Genomic DNA, 24,251 nt, shown 5'->3' with positions numbered 1-24,251 from the left:
TAAAAATCCACTACAGAAAGGGGTTGGTTGTCCCCAAAAAAAGCTTCAAATGACTGACGTCATTTCGCTGGCACTAATAAACTTGAGAACGCGGTCGGCTGAGCGCGTGTCATCTGCTAAAATCGACAATATATCAGGCAACAGCTGTAGATGGGAGCATAACGGATTAAAATAGGGGCACTCAATTAAAGGTGTGTTACCGTTCACAGCTGAGAGCAGTGGGGACAGAGTGGGGGAGGATCGCCGCTTAAAAGATGTCGATGGCTAAAAAGACAGTGCCCTATCCGGAGTCTAGTTAAAATTACCTCCTCCCGATGACGCGTTCGGGAGGAAGAGGTCCAAGCACAAGGAAGAGCTTTCACGACCCGCAATTCATTATGGGGAAGTGTCGACCAATGCGCGTGCCATAAATGAACAACACGACGACATAAAACACTCCGTAGATCGGCGAAGGGGATCGATTGAATACCTGGCCGAAGAAGAGAGACTGCAGCCTTGGCTGCAATATCGGCCGCCTCATTTCCACAGATACCAACGTGTCCCGGGAGCCAGAGGAACGCCACCGAGACGCCCCCCAGGTGGAGCAAGCGCAGACAGTCCTGAATCCGGTGGACCAGAGGGTGCACAGGCTAAAGAGCTTGGAGACTGAGGAGACAGCTGAGAGAATCTGAGCAGATAACGTATTGTATCCGCTGATGGCGGCGGATGTAGTGAAGAGCCTGGAGTACAGCGTAAAGCTCTGCAGTATATACCGAACACTGGTCGGGAAGCTGAAAGTGATTTGGGGTGTCGCCAACAATATAGGCACTCCCTACGCCTAACGATGTTTTCGAGCCGTCGGTGTAAATAAATGTGGCGTCCGTCATTTGTGCACATAGAGCAGCAAATGCCCGACGATAAACAAGTGAAGGGGTACCATCCTTGGGAAACTGACAAAGGTCACGGAGCAGGCAGATCCGGGGATGGAGCCAAGGCGGTGCTGTACTCCAAGATGTCAAGAAGGTTTTAGGAAAGCGGAAGGAAAGAGAATGGAGCAGTTGACGGAAGCGGACTCCCGGTGGTAGTAGGGAGGAGGGACGGCCTGCATACCCTACATCAAAGGAGGCGTCGAAAAAAATGTCATGGGCTGGATTAGCAGGCATGGAAGACAGATGGCTAGCATAATGGCTCAGAAGGACTGCTCGCCGATTGGACAGCGGAGGTTCAGCAGTCTCAGCATTAAGGCTTTCCACAGGGCTGGTGTAAAAAGCTCCAGACACTAAACGTAATCCACGGCGGTGGATAGAGTCGAGACGCCGAAGAATAGACGGCCAAGCAGAGGAGTAGACTATGCTTCCATAGTCCAATTTCGAGCGCACTAAGGCGCGATAGAGGCGGAGAAGGACCACTCGGTCCGCTCCCCAGGAGGTACCATTCAGGACACGGAGGGTGTTGAGGGATCGCAGACAGCGAGCCGAAAGGTAGGAAACATGGGACGACCAGCACAGTTTTCTGTCAAACATAAGACCCAAGAATCTAGCAACGTTGGAAAACGGAAGGTTGACAGGACCTAGATGTAAGGAGGGCGGAAGAAACTCCTTACGTCGCCAAAAATTAACACAAACGGTCTTACTGGGAGAAAAACGGAAGCCGGTTTCGATGTTCCAAGAGTGGAGGCAATCGAGACATGCTTGAAGACGTCGTTCAAGAAGGCTGGTCCATTGAGAGCTGTAGTAGATCGCAAAATCGTCCACAAAGAGGGAGCCCGAGACATCAGGAAGGAGACAATCCATAATTGGATTGATGGCAATGGCAAACAGTACAACACTCAGCACGGAGCCCTGGGGTACGCCGTTTTCTTGGGAAAAAGTACAGGAGAGAGTAGTGTTCACCCGCAGCCTAAATGTGCGCTCTGCCATAAATTCGCACAGAAAAAGGGGCAGCCGGCCTCGAAATCCCCAAGAGAACAGTGTGCGGAGGATGCCTGTCCTCCAACAGGTATCATATGCTCTTTCCAGATCAAAAAATATTGCTACTGTTTGGCGTTTCTGGAGAAAATTGTTCATGATATAAGTGGAGAGAGCAACAAGATGGTCAACTGCAGAACGGTGCTTTCGGAATCCGCATTGGTCAGGTGTTAAAAGACTGCGGGATTCCAGCCACCACGCTAAACGGTAATTCACCATACGCTCCAAAACCTTACAGACACTACTCGTGAGAGAAATGGGACGATAGCTAGAGGGGAGATGTTTGTCCTTTCCAGGTTTCGGAACAGGAACGACGATAGCTTCCCGCCATCGTTTGGGAAAAGTACTGTCGGTCCAAATTCGATTATAAAGGCGAAGGAGGTAACGCAGACTATGGGTTGATAAATGCAGCAACATTTGGACATGGATACCATCCGGTCCTGGGGCGGAGGAGCGAGAAGAAGAGAGTGCATGTTGGAGTTCCCGCATGGAGAAAACAGTATTGTAGCTTTCGCGATTTTGAGGAGGAGGCAAGAGGTCGCACTTCCGCTGCACGTTTCTTCGGGAGAAACGCTGGCGGGTAATTTGAAGAGCTCGAAATCTCAGCAAAGTGCTGACCCAACGAGTTAGAAATTGCGACGGGGTCCACTTATGTATCATGTGCGACAGTGAGCCCAGAGACCGGGGAGAAACTAGGCGCACCTGAGAACCGTCGAAGCCGACTCCAAACTTCCGAGGAGGGAGTGAAGGTGTTAAATGAGCTAATAAAGAATTTCCAGCTTGCCTTCTTGCTATCGCGGATGACACGACGGCATCGCACACGGAACTGCTTATAGCGGATACAGTTGGCCAAAGTAGGATGGTGGCGGAAAACGCGGAGAGTACGTCGCCGCTCACGTAGTCCATCACGGCATGCCTTGTTCCACCAAGGAACTGGGGGGCGCCGGGGCAATTCGGAGGTGCGTGGTATTGAATGTTCCGCAGCTGTAAGAATAACGTCGGTAATATGTGTGACCTCATCGTCGACGCTGGGAAAGTGACGGTCATCGAATGTCGCTAGAGACGAAAAAAGTGTCCAATCAGCTTGGGCAAACTTCCAGCGTCGCGGGCGCATATATGGCAGTTGAGGCTGCAGTCTAAGGACACATGGAAAGTGGTCACTCGAGTGTGTATCATCAAGGGCGAACCATTCGAAGCACCGAGCTAGCGGAACAGTACCGACCGCAAGGTCCAAATGAGATAAATTTGTCGTGGAGGCAGATAAAAATGTAGGGACCCCAGTGTTGAGGCAAACTAGATCCGCTTGGTGGAAGATGTCTAGCAACAGTGAGCCACGTGGACAAGGATGTGGAGACCCCCAAAGCGGGTGGTGGGCATTGAAGTCCCCAACCAGCAAATAGGGGGGTGGAAGCTGACCAAGAAGATGAAGGAGATCAGCTCGTGCCATTGGTGTGGACAATGGAATGTACACAGTACAAAGAGAGAACGTGTATCCGGAAAGGGAAAGACGGACGGCGACAGCTTGGAAGGAAGTGTTTAAATGGATTGGGTGATAATGGAGAGTTTCATGGAGAAGAATCAGGAGTCCTTCATGTGCTGGAGTGTCTTCAATGGATGGGAGATGATATCGGACGGATTGAAAATGAGGGAGAACAAAGCGGTCATGGGGAAGCAGCTTTGTTTCCTGAAGACAGAAGATGACCGGCGAGTAGGATCGTAAGAGGATCGACAATTCATCCCGATTGGCTCGAATACCGCGGATATTCCAGTGGAGAATGGACATAGGGTGAACAGAAAATGGAGGAATGTGACCAAGGTCGCTGTCAACTCAACGACTGCTCAGAGCTTGCGACCGACAGCATGGAGTGGCATTCAGCCGAAGGCAGAAGATCCTGATCCATAGGTTGGCATGGAGCAGCTACTGCCACCAGCGAGTGGCTGGTTGATCGGCCGCCAGCAGTGCGCCTCGGCGACACAGAAGACGGCGAGGGAGAGGAACTGGGTTTCTTTGTAGCCTTCTTGGAAGTATGATGTTTAGATGAAGGACGACCGATGGTTGGGAAGTTGCGGTACGTAAAAACTCTTCACGAGTATGCTCCTTTTTCGAAGTCTTGGTGTCTGACTTTTGGGCTCGAGATTGAGCACAGAACCTGATGAAGGGTGAGCCAGAGAGTGGGCAGGCGAAACTGGTGAGGTTGAACGGGCGATCTTTGCGCTGGCCAATCTGACGACCGTGGCACTAAAGGTGAGGTCGCAAGTCTGCGTGGCCGCCTCCTTTGTTGGCCGAGGAGAAGCAAGGACAGTGCTGTATTTTCCTGTCTGAGGCACGCACGGTTTTCGAGCAGCAAAGGTCGACACCTTTTCCTTCACTCTGATTTCCTGGATGAGCTTTTCGTCCTTAAAAACGGGGCAATCTCGAGAGGAAGCAGCGAGGTCACCCATACAGTTGATGCAGCGAGGGGATGGAGGTGGACAAGCACTCTCATGGGCATCCTAGCCACACGTAACAGATTTGGCCGGATTGGAACAGGACTGGCTGGTGTGATTGAACCGCTGACACCGATAGCAACGCGTAGGGTTTGGGACGTAAGGGCGAACGGAAATTATCTCATAGCCTGCTTTGATTTTCGATGGGAGTTGAACTTTGTCAAATGTCAAGAAGACAGTGTGGGTTGGAATGATGTTCGTGTCAACCCTTTTCATAACTCTATGAACAGCCATTACGCCCTGGTCAGACAGGTAGTGCTGAATTTCTTAGTCAGACAATCCATCGAGGGAGCGTGTATAAACGACTCCACGTGAGGAATTTAAAGTGCAGTGCGCTTCAACCCGGACAGGGAAGGTGTGGAGCAGAGAAGTACACAGCAATTTTTGTGCCTGGAGGGCACTGACTGTTTCTAACAACAGGGTGCCATTCCGTAATCTGGAACAAGACTTTACAGGACCTGCAATTGCGTCGACACCTTTCTGAATAATGAAAGGGTTGACCGTGGAGAAGTCGTGACCTTCGTCAGACCGAGAAACAACAAGGAACTGTGGCAACGATGGAAGAACTGTCTGTGGCTGAGACTCAGTGAACTTACGCTTGTGAGCAGACATAGTGGAAGGCGAGGAAACCATTGCGGAAGAATCCCCCATGATTACCGGCGTCTCCGATGGCGCGCTCCTCCCTTGTGGGGGCCCCCTCTGAGGGCACTCCCGCCTTAGGTGATTGTTCACACCTCAGGTCACAGTTCCCGACAAACGGACGGAGGGACCAATCGGCACTTTCGGAAGGTATCAGCTCGGGTAATCATACCTCCCTGGGCCTGGCCGTTACCAGGGGGGTACGTACGTGTCCTACCTGTCTACCCGGGTCGGGGAATTACGCGTTACCCCGTCACCGGCTACGGACAAAAATGCGTGGGTCGGCCTTCAGACACGCACAGGGAGGAAGAAAGAGAAAGGGAAAAACAAAGAAAGGGAAGGGAAAGAGGAGAGGTCTCAAACGCTGCAGCGGAGAAAAGGGTAAGGAGAAGAGGTAAGGAAAAGAGAAGGACAAAGGAAGGATGTAGACATACAAGCAGAGAAGGCGAAGAATGCGGTACGTTTAAGAGCTTCCGCCTCCGGACGTAGGCACAAACCATACTCCCAGAGGCGGAGAAAGGGAAGGAAAGAGCCAGAGGTGAGGGGAGGAGGGGCGAAGATGGGGGAGAGGGAAGGATGCCGAAAAGGAAGGTATGCAGCCCGGAAAGGAAGGAGGGCCACATTAGCTCGGGGTCCCGTGCTCGCTACGCATGTATCCACAAAAGAGTTGTGGACCCCCTGGGGGGATCAAAGTTATTAACCATGGTTCACTTCACTACTTTCAAGTCCAGTTGTTTCTGGAGCAGGATTTCTTATCCCAAGTTGATACAATAGTGGGAAGAACTAAGGGATTAAAATATCAAAACTAATATTAAGATGGAACAGCATTCTGCCTCCACAAATCTGTGATTCAGTATTGAAGCATGTAACTAGATTAAACTCAATCTTAATTCAGCCTGAATCATTATACATCACAATCCTACATTCACATGTCCCCTTAGGGCATGAAGATAACATAGAGTTCTAGAAGCAACAACAGGCACACAATTCACAAAGTATAATATAGATGGAGGGGGAAAAAAACCATGACTCACCAAGTGGCAGCTGGAGCCACACATGCAGAAGTTAAGAAATGTACTAGCTTTTGGAGCCAGTGGCTCCTCCTCCAGGTAGAAGGATTGAAAAGGAAGAAAGACAGACAAATGAAAAGGACTGGCAAGTTTTAAGAAATGGGGAGAATCACAGAAACGACACCCAGAAATGGTGGTCAGGGATAACAAATTATTTAACCCTGACCCAGTGTATGGATGACTTTTCATGATTCTCTCTATTTTCTAAACCTAGTCAGTCCTTTTCCTTTGTCCCTCTCTTCCATCCACTTCAACACTTCTGCCAGAACAGGGAGCCACTTGGGTCAAACCTTGGATATTTCTTTAACCTTCATACGATTTTTTTCCTGCTGCTGCTTCCCGAGTAGATTTGTTATCTATCCAATATATTTTCAAAACCTGTTTATTGTTATTGATTTATTCACCAAGTATAATGTTAGTTTTCGGGGTCTTTAATGCATAAATGAAAACTGAAGAAACTTATAAATCAGCCACTACCAATTCCAACTTACATGAAGAAAGTTGCAATAATGTGGTTTGACTTGGAATGGCAAATGATCTCACATTATAAAGCCGAAAATTTTAGCGTAACTACATTCACTTGAAGCCATATGAATATCATCCAAACGAACAATAGTAAATCAAACTGACCATGTTGCTATTCCATACAGAATGGAATATGCATGAATATCTTGGGGAGCAGATTGTAACACAGACCATATGTTGAGTATATTAGGAATGGGGGAAAACCATAAAAATACTTTTGAAACTACTAGGTACAACTTGGGAACTCTGACAAATGTAGGAAAAATAAGTCAGAATCAAAGCAAAAACTAGGTCAATATGACTATGAAGTCTTTTGTGAAAGAGTCCTGCAATGAAAAGTTCTGGATTAATTTGTTGTGTCAAGTTCTGGAGGGAGACCACTCCTACAAGTGAGTGCATGAATTAAAATACCTATGGGCACTTTTCACTGACAACTCATTACATGAAGCACAGATCAATGCCAGAATACAAGCAGCTAACCGATCTTACCATGGCCTAGAACAAAGGCTTCGGTCCAGATCTCTCTCCAGACAATTCAAGATTCGACTATACAAAATCCTGATCCAGCCTGTTGTTCTATATGGCTGTGAGACAGAGTATCCGGAAACAGGGCTTCCATAAGTCCTCCTCGTTTTTGAGAGAAAAGTGCTACAGAAGATCTTCGGTCTGGTTCTGGATGCAGACACAGGGGAACAGAGGATCAGACACAACCAAGAGGTTCAGGAACTATACCAGCAGCCCAACATAGCAGGAACTATCAAAGCCAAACGAATGCAGTGGGCCGGCTATGTGGCCTGGATGGAAGATCACATATGGTCTATGAAGCTCCTGGATTTCACACCTACAGGAAAGAGACCCCCAGGGAGACCCAAGAAGCATTGGAGGGATGGCCTCCATGAAGACTTAAATCAAGCATAAATAAATGTGGACAGATGGTAGATAGCAGCAATGGACAGAATACAATGGAGGAGGAAACTTGTAGCAGCATGCGGTCCACTGAGCGATCATGTAGAAGTAGAAGAAGAAGTAGTTCAGATAAAATCCCAAGCTTTCGATGACCGAGGCAGTCATCAAAAGATTGTGATCGTATCCAAATTTGAGACAGAGTTAGCCAAGAACTTTTTATCCAAAAACTAGACCCGCTCATAATGAACAACAGTAAGAGAAAAAAAGTAGACACACAGTAATCAGAAAATGATATCCAAAAGACAGTAATCACAAAGTGATGTTCAAAATAATGGGTGAAAGAATACCTCAATGTTTGATTCAACCAACAATTACAGAAAAAGTTCTGGACAGAGGACATCCAAAGGAGAAACATGGGTTCAAGAAAGGGGGAATATATAGGGATGATGTAACTTACCAAATGAAAGTGTTGGTATGTTGACAGAGCCACGAACAAACACAAACACACACACAAAACTCAAGCTTTCGCAACCCACGGTTGCTTCATCAGGAAAGAGGGAAGGAGAGGGAAAGACGAAAGGATGTGGGTTTTAAGGGAGAGGGTAAGGAGTCATTCCAATCCCGGGAGCGGAAAGACTTACCTTGGGGGGAAAAAGGACAGGCATACAATCGCGAGCGCACGCGCGCGCACGTGCACACACACACACACACACACACACACACACACACACACACACACACACACACACACCTATCTGCACATTTACAGAAAGAAGCATTCCACGTGGGAAAAATATATCTAAAAACAAAGATGATGTAACTTACCAAACGAAAGCATTGGCATGTTGAAACACACACACACACACACACACACACACACACACACACACACACACACACACATCCATCCGCACATACACAGACACAAGCAGACACTTGTAAAGGCAAAGAGTTTGGGCAGAGATGTCAGTCGAGGCGGAAGTACAGAGGCAAAGATGTTGTTGAAAGACAGGTGAGCTATGAGCGGCGGCAAATTGAAATCAGCGGAGATTGAGGCCTGGCGGATAACGAGAAGAGAGGATATACTGAAGGGCAAGTTCCCATCTCCGGAGTTCTGACAGGTTGGTGTTAGTGGGAAGTATCCAGATAACCCGGACAGTGTAACACTGTGCCGAGATGTGCTGGCCGTGCACCATGGCATGTTTAGCCACAGGGTGATCCTCATTACCAACAAACACTGTCTGCCTGTGTCCATTCATGCGAATGGACAGTTTGTTGCTGGTCATTCCCACATAGAAAGCTTCACAGTGTAGGCAGGTCAGTTGGTAAATCACGTGGGTGCTTTCACACGTGGCTCTGCCTTTGATCGTGTACACCTTCCGGGTTACAGGACTGGAGTAGGTGGTGGTGGGAGGGTGCATGGGACAGGTTTTACATCGGGGGCAGTTACAAGGGTAGGAGCCAGAGGGTAGGGAAGGTGGTTTGGGGATTTCATAGGGATGAACTAAGATGTTACGAAGGTTAGGTGGACGGCGGAAAGACACTCTTGGTGGAGTGGGGAGGATTTCATGAAGGATGGATCTCATTTCAGGGCAGGATTTGAGGAAGTCGTATCCTTCCTGGAGAGCCACATTCATAGTCTGATCCAGTCCCGGAAAGTATCCTGTCACAAGTGGGGCACATTTGGGGTTCTTCTGTGGGAGGTTCTGGGTTTGAGGAGATGAGGAGGTGGCTCTGGTTATTTGCTTCTGTATCAGATCGGGAGGGTAGTTGCAGGATGCGAAAGCTGTTTTCAGGTTGTTGGTGTAATGGTTCAGGGATTCCGGACTGGAGCAGATTCATTTGCCATGAAGACCTAGGCTGTAGGGAAGGGACCGTTTGATGTGGAATGGGTGGCAGCCGTCATAATGGAGGTACTTTTGCTTGTTGGTGGGTTTGATGTGGACAGATGTAGGTCAACGTCAAGGAAAGTGGCATGGGATTTGGAGTAGGACCAGCTGAATCTGATGGAACCAAAGGAGTTGAGGTTGGAGAGGAAATTCTGGAGTTCTTCTTCACTGTGAGTCCAGATCATGAAGATGTCATCAATAAATCTGTACCAAACTTTGGGTTGGCAGGCCTGGGTAACCAAGAAGGCTTCCTCTAAGCGATTCATGAATAGGTTGGCGTATGAGGGGTCCATCATGGTGCCCATGGCTGTTCCCTTTAATTGTTGGTATGTCTGGCCTTCGAAAGTGAAGAAGTTGTGGGTCAGGATGAAGCTGGCTAAGATAATGATATCAAGTATTAGCAGACCAGTTATGTTCAACAAGACCTTAACATAGCTGCCAGCGAAGTCACCAAAAGAGAACATTTTATAAAGAGCCCTCCCCCACATACTCACTCGCCTTACCACTTTAGTCTGCTGCTACATCAGTTATATACTTACTGAAAGTGAGGCTCCAGACCCTCCACCTCCAGCACTGCTTCCTCCTGAACTGGCAGATGATGCACCACGTCCACCCTTTGGGGGCATCTTGTCCAGTACATTTGGTTTACGGCTAACCTTCAAGTCAGATTTCTGAGCAGCTGGTTGGTATCCATCTCTTAAAGAAATAAGTATCGGCTCTGCATCTTGCCCATTTATCCATTCTTCTGCTGACAACGCCGCTGTGTCACCAGCAGTGTCAGGGTAGAGATCTTCTTGAAACAGCTCTGACTGTGAAACAAACACTTCGTTTAACTACAGAGTGTATAGAGAGAGAGAGAGAGAGAGAGAGAGAGAGAGAGAGAGAGAAAAGGCTATTACAAATCATACCACCACTAACACTTACAGCAGAAATTGAAATAGCTACACATCAATAAATGTGCAACTACACTTTTTTATTTTATTTTTTTATTATTTTTATTTTTTACTGTTCTACACTTCTGGTTTGTTGCTATTGTTGGCTATTTTAGTAAAAGCCAGATTCTCTGACAAATTCTGTTAAATTTTGCAAGCTGAACCTGACAGACTACAGATGCAACTTATTTGTGTGTTTTATTAGGCATACCTGCCAATGTGATGCCTGCCTGATATTGCTCATAAAAACCCATGATGCCATGCAATTCTACATTGCATGAGAAATCTGTAGGAATTTTAAATACTGAGAACTTTACACATAAGTTTGGAAAGTTTTAATGCCATTTATACAATGAATTGTGATTATGAAAAACTTTCATTTCATCATCCACGAATAATAATTTCTCTGTAGACTAACAGTACCTATTCTTAAGTTAAATTAAAGACTTCTGAAGTTAATTTACGCACTTCAAGAATAACCACCATTCTCTCCATCAAGAAACGCCTTGGATAGTAAATCAGGTATCTATTCTATAAATAATGCATTCATAAATTTATAAGGAAAGGCGTGACATGCAATTTTGTTAGACATTTAGTCAATGTAAAAACTGTAAAACTGCAAGACATCATTGCTGAAGAAAAATCTTCCAACGTGACATAACAAACACTTTTCTGGACCCAAGAGTAGCATTTTATATTTATTCTCTAGACTGTCAAAAAACTGTTATTGAAGACATTTGACTGAATGAAAAGGAAGGCAAATTAGGATTAAAACCTCAATGTTCTTAAAAGTGAGTCACTAGATCAGATTTCATAAGCACGGGGCAGCAAACTGTCCAAAATCTTTTTGAAGTAACCATATTAGTGTGAAATGATTTTACAGAAATAATGGGAAAACACAAGTCTAGATGGCAAGACACAAACTGGAAACATGTTCCTCTCAAATTTAAGTCCAGAATTTTGTTCGTTGCATCATCTGCCTTTGCAACTAAATACAATATCCGATTTGTACTGGGTCATGGTTTGCTGTCAAGTGAGCCTCCTCTTAAATTACACAGTAATGTTTGGAATACAAACATGTCACAATAGTTCTGCTCCTACAAGTAATGCTGCCAAGACCTTTTCCATTACACCATCTCTTATTCAGAACAACAGTTTTATAATAATATCACTATCATGCATTTCTTTATTTCATAAAGGAAAAAAATCTGTGATCAAAGACTATTGTGAATACTACAATTTTACTTCTGACACACTTAAGTTTGATGGTAAAACGATTAAACAGCAGTTAATAACTACAGTTGATATCTTAACAAACCAATTATTCAAACTCGGGGATTATTTTAAGCAGAACTTTTAATTAGGTGTTACATCAGCATTAAAAACTGTTAGCACACACAGTATACTTGTCTTAATGTATCAAATAATATACAATTATGTACACTGTATGTACTTGTATGGTACAGCAGAAAGTGTTGATCATTACAAGTGCACTGAGCACTTGGAATTTTTAATATCACTTTATTTCAATTATTGTCCTCCTCACTGGGCAAACATGAGCAATAACCGTCCTGGTTTGTTACAAAACTGAAGATTGTTTTAATCACGCGAATAAAAATCTTTTATATTCATAAAGTTACAAGCTTACTTTTGCCGAGATTTATAACTGGCATCATCCACTCCTACACTCTACTATGCAATAGTTTTAATTTAAAAGTTAATACCTGTATAACATAGCTGTTTTGTATTAACTATTACTACTACATATCTAAAAACAAAGATGATGTGACTTACCAAACGAAAGTGCTGGCAGGTCGATAGACAGACAAACAAACACAAACATACACACAAAATTCAAGCTTTCGCAACAAACAGTTGCTTCATCAGGAAAGAGGCAAGGAGAGGGAAATACGAAAGGATGTAGGTTTTAAGGGAGAGGGTAAGGAGTCATTCCAATCCCGGGAGCGGAAAGACTTACCTTAGGGGGAAAAAAAAGGACGGATACACACACACACACACACACACACACACACACACACACATATACACAGGGATACGACTTCCTCAAATCCTGCCCTGAAATGAGATCCATCCTTCATGAAATCCTCCCCACTCCACCAAGATTGTCTTTCTGCCGTCCACCTAACCTTCGTAACATCTTAGTTCATCCCTATGAAATCCCCAAACCACCTTCCCTACCCTCTGGCTCCTACTCTTGTAACCGCCCCCCGGTGTAAAACCTGTCCCATGCACCCTCCCACCACCACCTACTCCAGTCCTGTAACCCGGAAGGTGTACACTATCAAAGGCAGAGCCACTTGTGAAAGCATCCACGTGATTTACCAACTGACCTGCCTACACTGTGAAGCTTTCTATGTGGGAATGACCACCAACAAGCTGTCCATTCGCATGAATGGACACAGGCAGACAGTGTTTGTTGGTAATGAGGATCACCCTGTGGCTAAACATGCCTTGGTGCACGTCCAGCACATCTTGGCACAGTGTTACACCGTCCGGGTTATCTGGATACTTCCCACTAACACCAATCTGTCAGAACTCCGGAGATGGGAACTTGCCCTTCAGTATATCCTCTCTTCTCGTTATCCGCCAGGCCTCAATCTCCGCTAATTTCAATTTGCCGCCGCTCATACCTCACCTGTCTTTCAACAACATCTTTGCCTCTGTACTTCCGCCTCGACTGACATCTCTGCCCAAACTCTTTGCCTTTACAAATGTCTGCTTGTGTCTGTGTATGTGTGGATGGATATGTGTGCGCGCGCGCGCGAGAGTGTATACCTGTCCTTTTTCCCCCCCTAAGGTAAGTCTTTCCGCTCCCGGGATTGGAATGACTCCTTACCCTCTCCCTTAAAACCCACATCCTTTCGTCTTTCCCTCTCCTTCCCTCTTTCCTGATGAAGCAACCGTTTGTTGCGAAAGCTTGAATTCTGTGTGTATGTTTGTGTGTCTATCGACCTGCCAGCACTTTCGTTTGGTAAGTCACATCATCTTTGTTTTTAGATATATTTTTCCCACGTGGAATGTTTCCCTCTATTATATTCCTATTACTACTACAGATACATATGAAGAACAAAAATGACAAAGAAGCAGGCTTAGCCCCTTATAATTATTTAAACAGCTCCTTTTTTATTCTGAGTCTCTGTTTTTCATACAAATTAGAAGTTCTGATAGGAAATAACACACAAAATTAAATTTTAGCATGATCATCCAGTTGCTACTATCTAGTAGTTAGATAAAGACACAATCATTACCTTGCGTGGAACTGTCATTGTGATAACTTGGCAAAGGCCCGAGTTATTTAGCCGGTAGAACCTTGTTATTTCACAAGAGTTAACATCACATCCCCTCTTTGGCATCATTCCAATGCCTCTCTGTGGATCTGGTGTCTGGAATGTGTTTATATAGTGCACAAATGGAGGTTCAGCTGTTATCTCAAAATACCTTATTACACTATCCCCCTGTAAACAGAAAAGACAGCTAATAAACAAATATCCACAAAACAAATAAAACATTTGAGGGATACAAAAACCACAGTTGAGAATCAAGTGCCAGTTTATACAATACAGACTGTCTACAGCAACTAATGGAATGTCTGATTTACTTTTTGAAACATCAAACAATGTTACCCTTGTGGAAACAAACTTTTGTTAACTACAATATACACCATAAAACATAATGCACTTTTTCTAATTGGTAACAACACAATGGTAATCAATGTCACTCTCACAGAATAGCAGTACGACTCAAAGAGGTGTAAATAAATTGTAGAATACCTTTTCTAAGTCACCAATCTTTTGACTGACTTGAAATTGCTTTCCACTTCTTCCCATCTTGTGCTAACCTCTACACAACATCCTCTATAATCTGTTTTGCATACTCTTATTTTGCTCTGCAACCCTATTATTTTTTCCTTCTACAGGAGCACCCAGTGTCAAACCCTCTAATCCTGTATGTAATAGCAGATTCTCTACTAACTTGTTGCTCCCCTTGGTATACGTCTTTCATATGCTTCAATTATTATCTATTCTTTTTAGTAATTGTTCACTGTGTACTTTAGTTCCCACTTAATTTTTAACATTCTTTGACACTACTAGTATTATCATATCTGGATTTCCAGTGGTCTACATCTTACTTCCTGCATCACTGTGCTCCAGATGTACACTTTCAAGAAATTCTTCCCCATTCTCACATAGATATCTAATACCACCTACCCCATGAACCATGGACCTTGCCGTTGGTGGGGAGGCTTGCGTGCCTCAGCGATACAGATGGCCGTACCGAGGGTGCAACACCAACGGAGGGGTATCTGTTGAGAGGCCAGACAAACATGTGGTTCCTGAAGAGGGACAGCAGCCTTTTCAGTAGTTACAGGGGCAACAGTCTGGATGATTGACTTATCTGGCCTTGTAACACTAACCAAAACGGCCTTGCTGTGCTGGTACTGCGAACGGCTGAAAGCAAGGGGAAACTACAGCTGTAATTTTTTCCTAGGGCATCCAGCTTTACTGTATAGTTAAATGATGCTGGCGTCCTCTTGGATAAAATATTCTGGAGGTAAAATAGTCCCCCATTCGGATTTCCGGGTGGGGACTACTCGAGGACGTCGTTATCACAAGAAAGAAAGCTGGTGGAATGTCAGATCCCTTAATCGGGCAGGTAGGTTAGAAAACTTAAAAATGGAAATGGATAGGTTAAGGTTAGATATAGTGGGAATTAGTGAAGTTTGGTGGCAGGAGGAACAAGACATTTGGTCAGGTGAATACAGTATTATAAATACAAAATCAAATAGTGGTAATGCAGGAGTATGTTTAATAATGAATAAAAAAACAAAAAAAAAAAGTGCAGGTAAGCTACTACAAACAGCATAGTGATCGCATTATTGTGGCCAAGATAGACACGAAGCCCACACCTACTACAGTAGTACAAGTTTATATGCCAACCAGCTATGCAGATGATGAAGAAATTGATGAAATGTATAATGAGATAAAAGAAATTATTCAGGTAGTGAAGGGAGACGAAAATTTAATAGTTACGGGTGACTGGAATTCGAGAGTAGGAAAAGGGAGAGAAGGAAACATAGTAGGTGAATATGGATTGGGGGAAAGAAATGAAAGAGGAAGCCGTCTGGTAGATTTTGCACAGAGCATAACTTAATCATAGCTAACACTTGGTTCAAGAATCATAAAAGAAGGTTGTACACATGGAAGAATCCTGGAGATACTAGATACAGATAGATTATACAATGGTAAAACAGAGATTTAGGAACCAGGTTTTAAATTGTAAGACATTTCCAGGGGCAGATGTGGACTCTGACCACAACCTATTGGTTATGAACTGTCGATTAGAACTGAAGAAACTGCAAAAAGGTGGGAATTTAAGGAGATGGGATCTGGACAAACTGACTAAACCAGAGGTTGTACAGAGTTTCAGGGAGAACATACAGGAACAATTGACAGGAATGGGGGAAAAATACAGTAGAAGAAGAATGGTTAGCTCTGAGGAATGAAGTACTGAAGGCAGCAGAGGATCAAGTAGGTAAAAAGATGAGGACTAGTAGAAATCCTTGGTTAACAGAAGAAATATTGAATTTAATTGATGAAAGGAGAAAATATAAAAATGCAGTAAATGAAGTAGGCAAAAAGGAATACAAACGTCTCAAAAATGAGATCGACAGGAAGTGCAGAATGGCTAAGCAGGGATGGCTAGAGGACAAATGTAAGGATGTAGATGCTTATCTCACTAGGGGTAAGATAGATACTGCCTACAGGAAAATTAGAGAGACCTTTGGAGAAAAGAGAACCACTTGTATGAATATCAATAGCTCAGATGGAAACCCAGTTATAAGCAAAGAAGGGAAAGCAGGAAAGTGGAAGGAGTATATAGAGGGTCTATACAAGGGCGATGTACTTGAGGACAATATTCTGGAAATGGAAGAGAATGTAGATGAAAACGAAATGGGAAATACGATACTGCGTGAAGAGTTTGACAGAGCACTGAAAGACCTGAGTCGAAACAAGGCCCCGGGAGTAGACAACATTCCATTAGAACTACTGACAGCCTTGGGAGAGCCAGTCCTGATAAAACTCTACCATCTGGTGAGAAAGATGTATGAGACAGGCGAAATACCCTCAGACTTCAAGAAGAATAGAATAATTCCAATCCCAAAGGAAGCAGGTGTTGACAGATGTGAAAATTACGGAACTATCAGTTTAATAAGTCACAGCTGCAAAATACTAATGTGAATTCTTTACAGACGAATGGAAAAACTGGTAGAAGCCGACCTCGGGGAAGATCAGTTTGGATTCCTTAGAAATGTTGGAACACGTGAGGCAATACTGACCTTACGACTTATCTTAGAAAAAAGATTAAGGTAAGGCAAACCTACGTTTCTAGCATTTGTAGACTTAGAGAAAGCTTTTTACAATGTTGACTAGAATACTCTCTTTCAAATTCTAAAGGTGGCAGGGGTAAAATACAGGGAGTGAAAGGCTATTTACAATTTGTAAAGAAACCGGATGGCAGTTATAAGAGTTGACGGGCATGAAAGGGAAGCAGTGGTTGGGAAGGAAGTGATACAGGGTTGTAGCCTCTCCCCGATGTTATTCAATCTGTATATTAAGCAAACAGTAAAGGAAACAAAAGAAAAATTCGGAGTACGTATTAAAATCCATGGATTGTAATTCTGTCAGAGACACCAAAGGACTTGGAAGAGTAGTTGAACGGAATGGACAGTGTCTTGAAAGGAGGATATAAGATGAACATCAACAAAACCAAAATTACGATAATGGAATGCAGTCGAATTAAGTCGGGTGATGCTCAAGGAATTAGATTAGGAAATGAGACACTTGAAGTAGTAAAGGAGTTTTGCTATTTGGGAAGCAAAATAACTGATGATGGTCGAAGTAGAGAGGATATAAAATGTAGATGGTCTCTGGTAAGGCATGTGTTTCCGAAGAAGAGAAATTTGTTAACATCGAGTATAGATTTAAGTGTCAGGAAGTCGTATCTGAAAGTATTTGTATGGAGTGCAGCCATGTATGGAAGTGAAACATGGACGATAAATAGTGTGGACAAGAAGAGAATAGAAGCTTTCGAAATGTGGTGCTACAGAAGAATGCTGAAGATTGGATGGGTAGATCACATAACTAATGAGGAGGTATTGAATAGAATTGGGGAGGAGTTAGTGGCACAACTTGACAAGAAGAAGGGACCGGTTGGTAGGACATGTTCTGAGGCATCAAGGGATGACAAATTTAGCATTAGAGGGCAGCGTGGAGGGTAAAAATCATAGAGGGAGACCAAGAGATGAATACACTAAGCAGATCCAGAAGGATGTAGGTTGCAGTAAGTACTGGGAGATGAAGCAGCTTGCACAGGATAGAGTAGCATGGAGAGCTGTATCAAACCAGTCTCAGGACTGAAGACCACAACAACAACAACAACAACAACAACATCTAATACCAGTAGAGTTCTTAAAAAAGAAATCATTCTTCACCTGTGCCAATCTATTATTTAGCATTTACTATTTCATCAGTAGCCCAACAAGTTGGTCAATAAAATCTTCTTCACAGGAAAGACCAATTTTGAAATGTCCTCCATATTTATGTAGCAACTGCACAGGTCAATAACAGTTACCTTGTAACATGAACATAATTAATTTTCAATAGTCTGTGCAAATAATGATACACAAGTCCTAGCAGAGTGGAGAACTATTAATACAGGTGTTTTATTTGTCATTGTTCAGTGGGAATAAGGCACTCCTCCATCCTTCTTGATATTGGAAAGTTCTTGAAAGAACCAGTAAGTTGCAGAATAATGTACATCCAATGCAACTTTTATAACCCTTTTAGAACTGCGAGGATCTGACAGCTAGTCAGCTCGAGCTTTCGATGGATATCTCCATCATCGTCGTCAAGAGTAAAACAACTGCCTGCCAGGACTGGCACAGTTTTCCGCTTATGTAGCCACATCTGCAACAATCAGAGAGGGCTAAAAGGATGCATGTGCTGGTGGTGAGTTGGGCAGATCACGGCAACTCTGGCCCACTGAGAGACCGAGTGACATCAGATTGTGTGAGGCGCTGGTGTCACATTTTGAACTGCCACTCTCGCCTTCCTACAAGCATCCGTCAAGCATCTTTCATTGCTTCCTTTTGACATCCAAAGTCTCCATGCCTTATTAAGTGTGTACTCAAGATCTCTGTCAAAACTGTTGCTGTTCATGCTAATCTCAGACCTCTTTTACAACAGAAAGCCAGGATGTTGAAGCATGAACCAAGACTCTCATGTTTTCAAACTGTTTTTTTGTGTCAGTTTCCCAAGCAATGCTCAGCTAAAGCTTTCTTCGTTTAATAAGTCACTTGTGCTTGGTACAATGCTTCACAACTATACAAGTCATCTGACCTGTATTCATAGAGAATGGTTATAGCTAGATACACAATGCCAATGCTAGAAACACAATTTTCTTCCATCCCACAATCCTGTGATGTTTTCCTTAGTTACTATTCACTACAGCATTGTTCTTCTCCATGTCCTTTCTTTCCCTTCTTTCCTACGTTTATTCACCACTTTCCAAACCACACATGCTCTAACTTCCACACCACACTGTGTCAATGATCTTGTCCCTGCATAACACATTGCTATGTGATCGTGTGGATTGCTGGTGCAACATCCGATGATTGAAATTCTTCCCACCAATCATAATTATTCCTATTGATGCCAATTATTCCTATTGATGCCATTTCCTCACTCATCCTCACCTATTTTCGCATTTTATTTTCCATACCTACCCATGCCACACAAATTTGTGAATCTTACTCTAACCAATCACTCTTCCTCCTCTCTTCCCTTATCCCACATACGCATATTCCCATACCTTACCCATTCCTTTTCTCCCGCACTTTTTCAAGCATTCTTGCGCAATTTTATATATCCATGTGTACTGTGCATATTTTTATGTATCTGTGCGTGCTGTTGCATATCTTTATGTATTTTTACACTTCTTTTCTGTTATCCAGCTCCCCCTCACAAAGATCGAACAACTTCATTTGCCCATTTATGCATCAATCCCAATTCACCTAAGCCATCTCAGCCACAATGGACCCCAGTGACATCTTTCTGCACCAATTCAGAAAATTCAGTATCCCATTCCCCATGCTAATAGCCACTCACACATCTTGTTCCTTAAATGGTATCTAAACCATAGAATTCCTCCCTCCCCCACACACCAGATAGATCACCCTGTGGCACAATATACAGCTGATCAGTTGGTTGGTAGGTTGGTGGGGTTAAAGGCACTAAACTACTAAGGTCATCAGTCCCTTGATGACAGGTAATCAAATTTCTGATGAAGGCAGGGTGGTACTGGATAACGAAGGGGCACTCCTTTGTAGCAGGTTCTTGGGGGTGGTGAGAGGATTGGAAGTCCATGAGGGGAAATAGCACGAGAGATCTCTTTGCAGACTAGGTCCAGGGGATAATGCCAGTGTGTGAAGGCCTCGGTGACAGACCTTCAGATGAACATAACATGCTTGATTTCAATGGCTGCTTCACAACCCAGGTCATCTGGATCCTCTCATCCACCACCAGCTTTTCTGATATGCATAAATCGGAGTTATCCTTACAACACATTCTCCGATCTTGAAATCATCCTGGCCCCAACCTATGGTAACACACTGTTCCTACAATCTCCAACCCCCCCCCCCCCCCCTCTGTCCTATCACCTCCTCCCTATTCATGTCCCTCACCCTTATTGTGTGCCACCCTCTGACAATGCACCAGAATGTCTTTTCTTGCCAGTTCCTCTCCTTTTCCTCTCCCAAATGCCCCCCCCCCCTGCCCATTTGATGGCTCACTGCCCCACAGCCTCACAGTGCTGTGCCTGGTGGCAGTCTTGTCGTGTCTCTATATAGTCTCTGCACACTCCACTAGACAGCACTCTTTTCTCACTCGCACAGATACCCTACTATCTCCTTCCCTGCTTCGTCCAGATGGTTACGTTTAGTCCATGTAACAGCTGCAATCCCATCTGAGCTGTGAGATGGCAGTCATGTGCATAAAACATGGATGATAAGCAGTGTAGACAAGAAGAGAAAATAAGCTTCTGAAATGTGGTGCTACAAAAGAAGGCAGAAGATTTGGTGGGTAGATCACTTAACTAATGAGGAGGTACTGAATAGAAATGAGAAGAAGGAGAATTCATGGCACAACTCGACTACAAGAAGAGATCTGTTGGTAGGACGCATTCTGAGGCATCAAGGAATCACCAATTTAGAACTGGAGGGAAGCGTGGAGTGTAAAAACTGAAATGGGATCCCAATAGATGAATACACTATGCAGATTCAGAAGGATGTAAAATTGGTTCAAATGGCTCTAAGCACTATGGGACTAAACTTCTGAGGTCATCAGTCCCCTAGAACTTAGAACTACTTAAACCTAATTAACCTAAGAACATCACACACATCCATGCCCGAAGCAGGATTCGAACCTGCGACCGTAGCGGTCGCGTTGTTCCAGACTGTAGCGCCTAGAACCGCTCGGCCTCCACGGCCGGCAGAAGGATGTAGATTATAGTAGTTACTCGGAGATGAAGAGGCTTGCACAGGATAGAGTAGAAAGGGGAGCTGCATCAAACCAGGCCTTGGGCACTGAAGACCAAAAAACAACAGTGGAATTCAGCAGCAGTTTAAAAGGTGAGTATTCTCTACTGTCATAAGAGTCTGTATTGGTATTTTTGCCTTTCGCAATTGCATACATGTGCAAAACAGATTCTCAGCTTGTGTATCAGCAAAAAATAAATACTGAACAAAACTGATGCTGAATCTGTCATGAGAAATGAACTTTCGTCTATGAAGTCAATATTAAGTGTATCTGCAAAAATAGGACCCAATTTAAAAGTACTGTTTGGTTATGTTATTTTAAACTTACAACACTAAGAACTTGTGGGTTAAATTTGAAATTACTTTTTGGCACAAATAAATATTATTTGAAATAACACTTTTTGCTGTCAATACTCCCTTTTTCAGATTGTTGCATTAACAATATTCTGTAGGAACAAATCAGGAGCTCTACAGTAAAATTGGAAATAAGAAGAAGTAGAGGGAGAAGAAGAAAAGTTAGGCAGCAGCAGCCAGCCGAGACACGAGCAGCAACAGGTAAGTAATCTATTTTTTGACATATTAAGAGCTCCTAACCAGGAGTGAATTTATAGTTTCATCTGTGTACTTTATTTTAGTTTCATAAGTGTCTGCATGTTAATTTAATATTTACAGTGTAGGAAAAGACACATTGCTACTTACTGTAAAGAAGGAATGTCAAGTTGCAGACAGGTACAATTCTAATCATGCCTGTCTGCAACATGACTTCTTTCTTATGGTAAGTAGCAATCTGTCTTTACCTACAATGTTGATATTACTACCTAGAGTCTCCACTGTTTAATTTCATATTTAATAGACACAGCTGTCACATTTTTGTTTCCATCAGAAACTAAACTGATTTTATAACATACTACAAGTTCCTAATCAGGAGCGAATTATTTAGTTTCACCTGAGTGCTTTGGTCAGTTTTTGAATCTCTGCATATTAATCTAATTTAGTGGACAGAGTTCTTGTGTTTTCCTCTGTGTCTAAAATACAGTTCTGCAGTGCATGTCTAAGAGTCCCGATTTGTCTGTGTAGTGTAGTTTTCCGCTGTCTTTAGCATGTATAGAGACTGTGATTGCTGTGTGTGGACGTGAGCCGACTTTGTGACACTTCACTCTCAGCTCCAGGCTGTTACAGCTTTGTTTACACAGCTTGAAACTGCAGCGGCTAGGCATCACTGTTGCAGGCTGGTCATAGGGATCCAATGGATGTCCCGCATGTCAGAGTCCACCAATCAGTCCACATTGGTGGCCAGTTCAGTTACTGCTCGCACTGAGGTTGACCCCTCACCTATGGTCGAGTGGGAGGTCACCTCAGCGCGTGGCAGGTGGTGATAGACTTCCCAGGGGGCCGCATGTAAGGCCTCCACTCTTAGTCTGACAAACTGGTTCCATGTGCTGTCTATTGATGACACTGTCCCTCAGTCAGTTGCAGTTGCTTGTCCTATTTCGCAAAAAACCTCTCAGGCTGCAAGATCTGTGAAATCAGAGTGTGGAGCCAGACATGGAACAGGTTCTTCCAGATGCCACAAAGAGCACGGGGTGCAGCCAACTGCAGTTGGTGGTTCAAGTCGGTACCAATGACGTGTGTCTCTTTGGGTCCGAAGAGATACTCTCTGGCTTCGAGCAGCTGCCTGTCCTGCTTGCGAGATGAGCTTACCATTTGTAGCATAGTTGACAGACTGATTGCAGACATCTGGTATAGATCTGAGTGGAGGGTCTGAATCAGAGGCTCAGATGGTTCTGCAACTGCAAGGCTGCAGATTCCTCGACCAGTGCTATAGGGTGGTTGGGTTTTGGGTTATGCTAAGTAGATGAGGAGTCCAATAAATGCAGAAGGCAACTACATGGGTAGCACAAGGCTGTGTTGTGTAAAATGCACGGCTTTTTAGATTAGAGGATCTCGGGGAAACACAGAAAGGGCTTCAGTCTCAAAGGGTGCAATTTGAATACAGGAAGAACATAGATACAGGCTCAACAGGTACAGTTTGAAGACTTAACTCAGAACTAGAAATTTATTGGACATAAAAAAAGTACAGCGGACTAAAATTCTTCAAAATATGATCCATCAGCATCAACACATTGCTGCCAGTGTGTCTTCCACTGTTTGCAGCCCTTCTGGAAGGCCTCTGGCATCAAGTTGTCAAGGGCTCTTGTCGAAGCCTGCTGGATGGCACCGATGGAGTTGAATCGCTTCCCTTTTAGGCCTGTCTTGATTCAGGGAAAGAGGAAAATGTCACTTGGAACCAAGTTGGGGCTGTAGGGTGGCTGTGGCAGTGTTGTCACATTGAACTTGACCAAAACTTCGGCGGCATGCTGTCATGTTGGAGAATCCAATCACCCTTGATCACTGGGCGGACGCGTCAAACTTGATCCCTCAAGTGGCAAAGCACTACAGCGTAAAAGTCATCTGTGACAGTCTGTCCACGAGCAACAAACTACTTGTGAATAACTCCTTGCTCATGTGAGCTTTCTTGGGCTTCTTTCTGAGCTTTGACACTTCGACTCAGGATCATACTTGTAGACCCAGGTCTCATCACCAGTGACCACTTTCTCCAGAAGGTTTAAATCAACTTTCAACCGTTGCAGTATTTCCTGGCAAACAGTCATGCAACGTTTCTTCTGATCCACCGACAAAACTTTTGGCAGCAGTTTGGCACACACTTTTCGCATCATCAAATTCTCAGTCACAATCCTCCACACTGTACTATGACCGAGTTCCAGTTCATCGACAATTAATCTAGTACTAAGACGACAGTCATTGTTTAAAAGTTCCCGCACTCTCTTCACATTTTGATCCCTTCGGCTTTATGATGGCCTCCCAGAGCAGTTGTCATCAAACGGCTCTGAGCACTATGGGACTTGCAGTTGTCATCTTCAACATTCCCGCGGCCATCTTTGAAACGTTTGTGCCACATGAAAACCATTGCATGGGACATGGCTTCTTCCTTCAAGGCCTCTTGAATCATACTGAGAGTCTCCGTGGTGCTTTTGTTCAGTTACGCACACAAAACTTAATCGCATAGCGCTGCTCCATTTTCGCCTCTCCCTCTTTTTGACCAAGGTCAATGACACACACTCAGGCTGCAAGCGCATCTGCAGGATTCCAGAGGCAACTGCCGCAGCACGAGTTCATTCCCTGAGACCCCCCACTAATGCACCCAACTGGCAGAACTGGTCTGTGCACGCTCCCCTACTCAG

The 24,251-nt window shown here is 44.2% G+C and overlaps 1 protein-coding gene across 2 annotated transcripts in view; it reads right to left on the bottom strand.

Annotated features, from left to right (window-relative positions):
• LOC124544637 (coronin-6) overlaps positions 1-24,251 on the bottom strand; it is a 111,132-nt gene that overhangs the window by 19,317 nt on the left and 67,564 nt on the right. For both annotated transcript variants that reach the window (XM_047123248.1, XM_047123249.1), the window contains exons 7-8: positions 13,664-13,870; positions 10,002-10,271 (exon numbers count right to left, since the gene is read on the bottom strand). In XM_047123248.1, the coding sequence (XP_046979204.1) occupies positions 10,002-10,271; positions 13,664-13,870 (477 nt within the window). The remainder of the gene's footprint in view (positions 1-10,001; positions 10,272-13,663; positions 13,871-24,251) is intronic.

The sequence above is a fragment of the Schistocerca americana genome, chromosome 8, assembly GCF_021461395.2.
Source record: "Schistocerca americana isolate TAMUIC-IGC-003095 chromosome 8, iqSchAmer2.1, whole genome shotgun sequence".
Taxonomy (NCBI): Eukaryota; Metazoa; Arthropoda; class Insecta; order Orthoptera; family Acrididae; genus Schistocerca; species Schistocerca americana.
The sequence above is the reverse complement of the archived record's forward strand: the minus strand, read 5'-3'. Positions and strand labels throughout refer to the sequence as shown.